Consider the following 9,503-nt stretch of genomic DNA (forward strand, 5'->3'; position numbering starts at 1 on the left):
TATTGTGTCTGAGTTTTGATTTTTCACTCAAACGTACACATTGGTCATTCCATTCAGTCAGTCAGTTCCTCACACAGATGCCTCAGAATAATCTCATTTCCTTCTACAATAGCTTCAGTATATTGAATGAACTGACTTCTAGGAATATTTTCCAAGTCACAACCCTTAAGGACAGGATGTGTTGATGTGATTTTGCCCTTTTTAAATTTGTGTACTTTTTCCAGAATTTTTGAGCTCTCCTACCTTCATAAGCACAGGAGATGTCCACATGACATTTTCAGGGATGTCATGTCATGTTGCTCGTCATCAGTATGGGGTGTAAGTCAAACACCTTCGGACATGTTGTGTACATGTATAGTACTCAGTCATTTAGAACACTTCTTCCCTTCCCCTCCCGCTGAATACATCAGTAAAAATTAGGATGTGATTGCTCTTGACTACCATAAAAGTTTAGGAACATATTTTTTAAAAATAACCAATAAACTGCAGCATGCTCAAACCATGCTAACATCAGCCTACAATATTTCAACAAGGCAGGTAACACTAGCTGTCTACACTGATGCTCAAATCCTGGTGTAGCTGAAGTAGTTAATGTGTGAAATTTTAACAATAGCAATATGTACTGTGTTGTAATTATACAACAAAAGCAGAAAAAGTCAAGAGGCCACTTAATACTAAGAGGAGAGAATAAAACTTCCAGGATTACGTGACCAAAGTCCTTCTGTACATTGTATATTGTACATAACAACATGTTCTGCAATTTAAATGTCACCACTTTGGTCATAATCTGGCTTTCAGATTTACTTTGCAGCACTTCAAACAATTAAACTTTAATAGCACTTCTCATACAAAAGCTACACAAAGTGCTTTATAGTATTTAAAACCATTGCAAAGGTATTACAACATGTGTTACAACAAGTTATTGAGTTTTAGAAATCACGTCCGCACACACATTCTGTGGTAACACCACGTTAACAGTGTTTAGATTTTTTTTTAATTTATTTATTTTTCACCAGTTTTCAGAGACACAGCAGCTATTCAATACGACTGATAATGTAGAGCGTTAATGTTTTTTTTGTTGTTGCTGTTTGTTTTAAACGTGTCCGTCCAGCATCATAGCAAGCAGAACGATGATCTGGCTGCTGTGTTGTGCCGAACAAATTTGCTTTGCCAAGGGGAGCTTTATGAATACAAGGCCTCTCTTGATAGTCTGATTTTTATTTATTTATGTATTCATTCTATTTTATTTCTTTCATTTATGTTGAATGCTTGCTTATGACTGAATTTAATGCAATACTGCTGGACCTGATAGAGAGAAAAGGAAAAGTGTGCAGTTTACACAAGTGAGAAGGAGAATGAAAGGAAAATAGCAGAAAACAAAGATACCACAATCTACCAACTGCTACACCTGGACAAACACACAACAGAAAACATCTTATGGCTTTTGCAGGAAAACAGAGCTGATAATCTTCAAGAACACCTGTAAAAGATGAGCAAGCTGAGAAAACCTGAATCTCGACGCTTACCAGAGCACAAGATTCACATATGCACACAAAAATGAGGGAGGGAAAAGAAAAAAAACAAAAACAAACAACATATGTCAGAAGAAATAAATAATGTAAACAAAGCAAACAAAAGCAGGTGTTAGTGCGGACAATGCAGTGTCATCTTACAGAATATGAGGAGTGAAGAGTGTTCAAACATGAGTGCGACTGTGCAAATGCAACAGAGCCCCTGCGAAGGCCAGATGCAGACCAGGAGAGACCCAAGGCCCGAGCCATCAGCAGTAATCCCGGAGAATGAATCTCAGCCACCACACCACTGAGGCGAACACGCATCCCCCCAGACGGGGGCATAGAAAGGCCTCAGCCAGAGCCCCCACGGCCGCGGGGCAGAGGCTCCAGCGGACCAAGACCAACAGCCACCCAGGCCAGGCCAAGCACAGGGTCCAGGACCACACAAGCCCAACAACAATGAATATATTTACATAGCAACTCACCTTTTAAAGACGAGTTTGACAAAGCAACTGAACAAATTTAGTGTAGTAATAAAATCATTTAAATTCAAACAAATAACACCAAATGGGTCCTATCTGACCAAATTCCAAGTGTAAGTCAACCTGTTCCTTGTGTGATATTATGAAATGCTGCAGAAAAGCTACCAGACAGACGGCTGTTTGTGTGTTTTGCTGTTTCAACAGACAAGAACTTCTGACATCTGACACTTTGTAAGAATTCTGAGGAGCGTCATACAGACAGTTGCTCTTCAGAGTGTTCTAAAGACACAGGGAAGAGTAAAATTAGAATTATTTTGTATTTTACAAACAACACTAGCTTTAATTCACTGATAACAGTAATGAACTGTATGGTATATAATATGCTGATTGCAGTAAAACTGGATTAAAAATGCCGCATCAGCAGCAGCAAACTGTGAAAAGAGTCTGATTGGCACGTGCAGCAAGAGCTAATAAAACTCAAGCAAGTCCAGTTGCTACGATTAAACTGAGAATAACCATGACCTGGATGACTGAGAATCTTCACAGACACGTAACAAAACTCAGCAGAGTGGACTCAAGGATGCTGTCAGGGTCAAGCAGCTGTTTGTCCTTTAAACGGCTGATGATAAGTATTATCCTTTTGCCTCGACTTATGAGCTCGGGCTGATAATGAACCAATAAAGACTCACAGTCACAGTTATATGCTTTCTACAACTTTTCTGTTTTCTAGCAGCAGTCAGACAGGATTCTAGAGTTGCTATCTGTATCAATGTCTTTCTCCCTTTATTTACAATCAATAAATGAATACATTTTAAAATCAGATCTCCTGCAGCCCTGTAGGTAGAGAATCATTTCATTATCACTTTGCACATTGCTGACATATCTCTTCAAATTAAAATGGTTACAAAACAAGAAGGTACACTTGGATCCAAGCACTTCGTGCACCATGAAGCCGGAGGCACACCTGCACAGGTTGACCTGGGAGGCTGATGTCTTCAGCAGGGGGCGTAACATTGGCTCGCAGATCTTTTCCATGCTTGAACTGTAAGCTCTATGTGCTGTGTCTCTGCCTTCACATCACAATTACTAATCATACATCTTATTCAAGCATGGTGAACTTTATTTCATTACTGTTTTCTCAAAATCTTCAAAAGAAAAAAACGAGTATACACACAAACCATACTTGGACTTTTCAATATACAAATCCAACCAAAGTACATAAGAAAGACTTTTGTTCAGCTAGGAAACAAAATCTTAACTTTACCAGTCACTGTAGAATCTCAAACAGTGCACTGAAATTGTTATGTTTTAGTAAACTTGGTATGACTTTGCTTAATTCTTACACTACTCTTATATATTTGATCATCCTCTCACCACTCGTGCTGTTACGTGGTGTTGGATTCGAATCACGGGGGCTATTTCTTGGAGCCCAGATGACAGAGACAATATTTTTTGAATAAATTTCCACAATAAAAGTGATCAAAAGAATTAACATAACTCAAAAGGCATCACATGGTCCATGCTTTGGAGAAACATTACTAAGCACAGGCATGTTTGTGTTTGATACAGAGCAGTACTTCACTTTGCTACGCTGTGAAATGACAGCCCCGACTGAACGGGCCGGCAGCGTACGTGGAATGTACAAACACTTCGGCCTGCAGATGCTTCAAATCCTCTTGGGCCGGTGTTCACACTGCAGCCTTCTGGGGCTGCGGGTGTGTCTTTGTCACTTCAGCAGGTGTCTCAGCTGGTCCTGCAGGTGTTTTGAGTGCTCCACACTGGGGGCAAGAGACGAGACCAGGAGAGGGAGTGCACGTCATTAGTTTGTGTTATGGCTCACAACTGAGACAGTGATGTCAGCTGCTTCCACTAACACAATAAACAGGGTTGTGTTTAGACTTACTTCTTCTGGATGGCCTCCTGCCTTGGTGACAGACAGACAGACAGATAATTAATACTCACTTCCACAGTTTAAACAATCGTGAATGAGTTTCACATATGTGCACTCATAAGAAGCTGACTGATACTTACTGGTACTGTAAATGTGTGGTGATGATGGACATTTTCCTCAGACTCTGGAAGACAGATGACAACAGTGTTTATTCTTGTGGATCACATAGGAGCAGATAACTCAGCCTCATCTGACCTCACTGAGCTGTCACAAGCATTCAGTGATCAGAACATTATGAAGAGCGTCTTTGTGAAACTGTTAAGCTTTTGTCGTTGTTGAGAATATCTTACAGAGGTGTTGTTTTTGTCTCATGTATTTCAGTATTGTGTCATGCTGTACTTCATGTGATCAGATGGGATTGGCTGACTGTTCTAACACTTACATCCTCAGAGTGCAGAATGGCGTCCTCCTGGATCACCATGTTTCTTGCTGCTTGACCAAGAAGCTGGAAGAGACAAGAGCAACAAGATACCTGATTACTGTTTTTATTATCAATGTAGGCTAAATGAACTGGTCGATGGATCACCAGAACAACAGCAGTTTTCTGTCGACAGATTAATCAAGTAATCTTCTAACAGTGGAAGCTAACAGTTACAATCTGACTACTCATGAAGCAGTGAGTGAGGCAGAGGTCACCATCAGGCTACAGTTATTAAATACACAGTTTAAACCCGCCAGCCGCGTTAGCAGCAGCAGGTTCACAGAGAAAAAGGCTCAAAACAAACTGACATCCGTTCAGATGGTGTCAGTAACGATGCTTTCGGTTAGAAGCCAGGCGTGCTGTGGCTGGCCGCCGTGTTCTGGTGAACCGGTAACACCGAGCGTGCCTCCGGTAAAGAGTCGGGTTCGTCTACCTCCTGACTGCGGGATCCCTTCAGCACCTGGCGAGTCAACGCGATCACATCCCCGCTGCAGGAGCCCACTTTGTCGGACAGCAGCCCTTTGACAGACTGACCGAACCGCGGCTGAGCGTCTGCGGAGGCCATTTTGTTTTCCAGGAGACCACGGTAGGCGGGCAGGGCCAAAATACATCTCAGCGCGTCGCGTCACCTCACTTCACTGTGCAGTCTTGTGAAAGTACAAAGTAATTTACTGATTTTCAGTTGTATGCCATTATTACGTGCATTTCAACTATGACCAGACCAGTTAAAGCTGTTACAGCTTAAGATCAGCTGTAGTCCATTAATCACCAACATCATGGTGGTGGTGGGTTATTATCTGTTCCATGGTTTGCTTTTAGGCTTTCATAACATATTCAGAATAAACAAAGTTTTAAACTGTATATATAGGCTACTGGAAAATATCCATAGTATTTTGTAGAAACAGTTTGTACATTTGTTCTGAGGAAATATGACTGTAGGGTAAGAACTTTCCACCAGTGCTGTACTCAGAGCTTTAACTTTGGTGAATGAGTTCAGAACCACAGTGAGTCAGATGTTCCACTGCAAACAAAAGTCCTGATGTCATTCATTATCTTTATGTTGTAAGTATTGTTGATAAAATGCAATGCATATTCAAGAATACAATACTAATGCAAAGTTACCCCTCTCGTTGTGTTGTATTACTGTGTGTCATATTTTGGTGTTGTGTTGTGGTGGGTTGTTCTGGGCTGAGCTCATTTGAACATCTTTGTATAGCTGGCTGGTTGAATCTTTACCTGCCATCTTTTACAAACTGATCACATATTTTATATGCACAGAAAATTGAAATTGAATTGAATAAGGAAGTCAAGTACAAGTACAACAATATCCAATTGAACTTTTTGCCATGGATTTCTGCAAGACTTCAGTGAGTCAAGTGCTATCTAATCTTATTCAAGCTGACACAGCTAACATTATTCGAGTAAGTCAAGGATTTGACATTGAAGTTTCTGTATAAAAGCAAGGTCCTGCAGCTGCTCAGGGCCTTCCTGCACAGCTTCTCTCTGGAATGCTTGGCTTCCACTGAGCCAGACCCCTCTGTCAGGGCCCTCTGATAGGAATATGGCTTTGTTTCTGTGTCTGTGTGTGTTTGTGGTTGTGGGGCTGACTTTGTTAGCATGGCAGCTGAAGCTCAGGATGTCCACACATGGCCACCGGGAGCCTCCCTGCCTCCCAGCGTTACCCCTGATCGGCAGTCTGCTGAGTCTGAAAAGCCCGCACCCTCCTCATGTGCTTTTCAAAGAACTACAGATGAAATACGGACAGACATACTCTCTGATGATGGGCTCCCACAATGTCATTATCGTCAACCAGCATGTGCATGCCAAAGAAGTCCTGCTGAAGAAGGGAAAGGTGTTTGCAGGAAGACCCAGAACTGTGAGTATAATCCTTAAATATCTTGTGCTTTTTAGCAACAACAGTCATTTCTGTTTCTTTGTTTTCCATCCCTGTGGTGTGTGTGATGAAGGTAACCACAGATGTTCTAACCAGAGCTGGCAAAGACATTGCATTTGGGGACTACAGTGCTACCTGGCGGTTCCACAGGAAAATAGTCCATGGAGCTCTGTGCATGTTTGGAGAAGGTTCAACCTCCATCGAGAAGATCAGTGAGTATAGTTCTCTCTACACTCACTATGAGTCCTCATTCAAGATAAGGGATTACCCAAAGGTATTCAACATTATGTCACAGAAATCTAAGAAATTACATCTGAGAAGATTTTTCTTTGTTATTTCATTGACGGATGCTTGGCACAGTGACATGAGAAGAAAAGCAATGTAGGATAATGAAAACAGTTTTCTTATGTCCTCTTGTTTTATACATCTGCACTCACATGTCATTGTTATAACTTAACTTGAATTAAGAAGAGTGTTTGGCTTGACTTGCAGCTTAAAACAGAAACCATGCATTATATATTTTTATGAATCCTGTGGAAGATGAAAACCTTTCAAAACACCCTATAGCAATGTTTTTTGTCTAGCTCAGTAGCTGCTCAGTGGCAAGACTGTCAGACGGTAGGAAATAGCATCTATCTTGAACTGTTCTGAACTTGAACTATTGCGTTAGTTTGCATTTGGGGCTATACTGAGTATATGTTATTGCAAGATGGTGTATGTGGCACGGAATCTAAACTAGTGTGTGAGTTTATGCCACTCAGTGCAGCACTGAAGCTTACTAAAATAAGATATATTGTACTACAAACACACATAATATACTGTTAAAATAAGTGAAGTAAGTATTATAAACATGTCAGTAAGTGAAGATGCTCCGGTGCCTGTGTCCTGCTCAGTCTGTGCAGAGGCCCAGTCTCTATGCTCCATCCTGTCTGAGGCAGCAGCTGTGGGACTGGCCCTGGATCTGTCTCCTGAGCTAACTCGGGCCGTCACCAATGTCATCTGTTCCCTCTGCTTCAACTCCTCCTACTGTCGAGGAGACCCAGAGTTTGAAGCCATGCTGCGCTACAGCCAAGGCATTGTGGACACCGTGGCTAAAGACAGCCTCGTGGACATCTTCCCCTGGCTACAGGTAGACAGTACAAAACCACAAAAGAAACAAATGGAGCACTGTTTGAATGTGGGAAATGAAGCAGCAACAGGGAGAAACAGAACATACAGGAAGTATACAGGAAAACAATTTAGGCGCATTAGGACTATTTTTAAACATCAGTGTGTCTATTTAGTGTGATTACTCACCACTGCCTCGCTGCTGTAAGACCACACTGTTATGTAGTGTCATTTAACAACCGCTGAAAGAACAGTGGAAGTACTTACATGACATAAAATCTTACATCTCGTTTCCTTACACCTTTACTGTTCATTGATTCAAATTATTTAGTTGTTATTTTTTGATGCTTCTGATGATCCCAATATCCTGAATGCGAAAGTTCAAGGTAATATTTAAAGCTAGCATGACCAGCAACTCAATTCTAGATCCAAATTTGAGGGATGGGGAAGAAAGGGAGAATTACAACAAGCTTCTTTCATTGATGCTTATATTAGAATGTTTAATTATATAATATATCATTCTGTATAACAACTCAGTAACATCTGTCTCTGTGTCACAGATTTTTCCCAATGCAGACCTGCGTCTTCTAAAACGGTGTGTTTCGATCAGAGACAAACTTCTACAGAAAAAATTTGATGAACACAAGGTACAGTCTATACTAATAATCTCTGTACCGTCACTAATGTAAGAAAGATGTTTAAGACCTAAGTGTAGTGTACAGATCAGAACAAACAGGGAAACTGCAGGCAGTGAACACTTTCGATGAATGTAAATTATTAGTCGTGACAAACTTCCTAAATTAGTCCAAAATTTTTGTCTGTGCACATGTTAGTTGAACATGCAGAATGGCAATTTAGAGTGCAGGCAAAGATTCATTTCTACTCATAAAGTTAAAATTGTTTTGGTTGAAATGGAATTTAAAGATTTTTTTTCCACAGATAAACAGCCTCTAGTAACATTTACCTGCTCATTTACTTGGTTCTTTACTCAAAATCAGAAATAAATACTAACCCTTTTGTATCAGAACATTGATTTCTGTGTCTTTACGGTTGGTACCTAACTGCATAGTTGCTTTCAAAGAAGTTTTGAAACCTGAAAAATAAAGTGTTAACATTACCTATTTGCTGCATTACACAAAGGTTTGCATAAATCCAAAACAGTCTGAAACAATTTAAAATATATAACAGTCAGTCAGACAAAAGGACAGCAATTGTGCAATTCTACTCAGGTATCAAACAGCTTCACGTCGCTCAGTTTTATTATTTTAGTAGGAAAACACTGGCTGGGAAATGTGATAACAAAAACCAGGACAATATTTACTATAATAATGAGGAACCCATTCAACAGACCTCTCCAAGCATAATAATTTCCCTGCTTCCCAGGGCTATGCCTGAGATGATCATTATTAACACAGACGAACTACACTACAGCAATAATTTTGTTTGCCTAATCCAAACGCCATAAAATACAGTATACATGTGTGGACAAAATTGTTGGTACCCCTCGGTTAATGAAAGAAAAACCCACAACAGTCACAGAAATAACTTGAATCTGACAAAAGTAATAATAAATAAAAATTCTATGAAAATGAACCAATGAAAATCAGACATTGTTTTTGAACCATGGTTTAACAGAATTATTTTAAAAAATAAACTCATGAAACAGGCCTGGACAAAAATGATGGTACCCTTAACTTAATATTTTGTTCCACAACCTTTTGAGGCAATCACTGCAATCAAACGATATCTGTAACTGTCAATGAGACTTGTGCACCTCTCAGCAGGTATTTTGGCCCACTCCTCATGAGCAGACTGCTCCAGTTGTCTCAGGTTTGAAGGGTGCCTTCTCCAGATAGCATGTTTCAGCTCTTTCCATGGATGTTCAATAGGATTTCGATCAGGGCTCATAGAAGTGCCACTTCAGAATAGTCCAATGTTTTCCTCTTATCCATTCTTGGGTGTTTTTAGTTGTGTGTTTTGGGTCATTATCCTGTTGCAAGACCCATGACCTGCGACTCAGACCAAGCTTTCTGACACTGGGCAGCACATTTCTCTCTAGAATACCTTGATAGTCTTGACATTTCATTGGACCCTGCACAGATTCAAGACACCCTGTGCCAGATGCAGCAAAGCA

General features: G+C 40.4%; 2 protein-coding genes across 2 annotated transcripts in view; one reads left to right on the top strand and one right to left on the bottom strand.

The window, feature by feature from the left end:
• Positions 1–2,750: 2,750 nt before the first annotated feature.
• Positions 2,751–4,954, bottom strand: borcs7 (BLOC-1 related complex subunit 7). Its single transcript, XM_008295181.1, has 5 exons — positions 4,802–4,954; positions 4,330–4,392; positions 4,028–4,071; positions 3,900–3,920; positions 2,751–3,774 (listed from the first exon to the last, which is right to left on the bottom strand). The coding sequence occupies exons 1-5, from the start codon at positions 4,931–4,933 to the stop codon at positions 3,723–3,725; spliced, it is 312 nt and encodes a 103-aa protein (XP_008293403.1). The 5' UTR covers positions 4,934–4,954; the 3' UTR covers positions 2,751–3,722.
• Positions 4,955–5,929: 975 nt separating this feature from the next.
• Positions 5,930–9,503, top strand: part of cyp17a1 (cytochrome P450, family 17, subfamily A, polypeptide 1) — an 8,167-nt gene continuing 4,593 nt past the window's right edge. The window contains exons 1-4 of the mRNA XM_008295180.1: positions 5,930–6,244; positions 6,336–6,474; positions 7,156–7,391; positions 7,930–8,016. Of these exons, the coding sequence (XP_008293402.1) occupies positions 5,930–6,244; positions 6,336–6,474; positions 7,156–7,391; positions 7,930–8,016 (777 nt within the window). The remainder of the gene's footprint in view (positions 6,245–6,335; positions 6,475–7,155; positions 7,392–7,929; positions 8,017–9,503) is intronic.

The sequence above is a fragment of the Stegastes partitus genome, unplaced genomic scaffold (genome assembly GCF_000690725.1).
Source record: "Stegastes partitus isolate 25-593 unplaced genomic scaffold, Stegastes_partitus-1.0.2 Scaffold1029, whole genome shotgun sequence".
In the NCBI taxonomy this organism is placed as follows: domain Eukaryota; kingdom Metazoa; phylum Chordata; class Actinopteri; family Pomacentridae; genus Stegastes; species Stegastes partitus.

Excerpts from the sequence above, each read along its gene's own strand:
- borcs7 (XM_008295181.1), bottom strand. The coding sequence starts at position 4,933 with ATGGCCTCCGCAGACGCTCAGCCGCGGTTCGGTCAGTCTGTCAAAGGG. Across the intron at positions 4,072-4,329 it reads CCATTCTGCACTCTGAGGAT|AGTCTGAGGAAAATGTCCAT; the intron begins GTAAGTGTTAGA and ends TCTGTCTTCCAG. Across the intron at positions 3,921-4,027 it reads ACCACACATTTACAGTACCA|GCAGGAGGCCATCCAGAAGA; the intron begins GTAAGTATCAGT and ends TCTGTCACCAAG.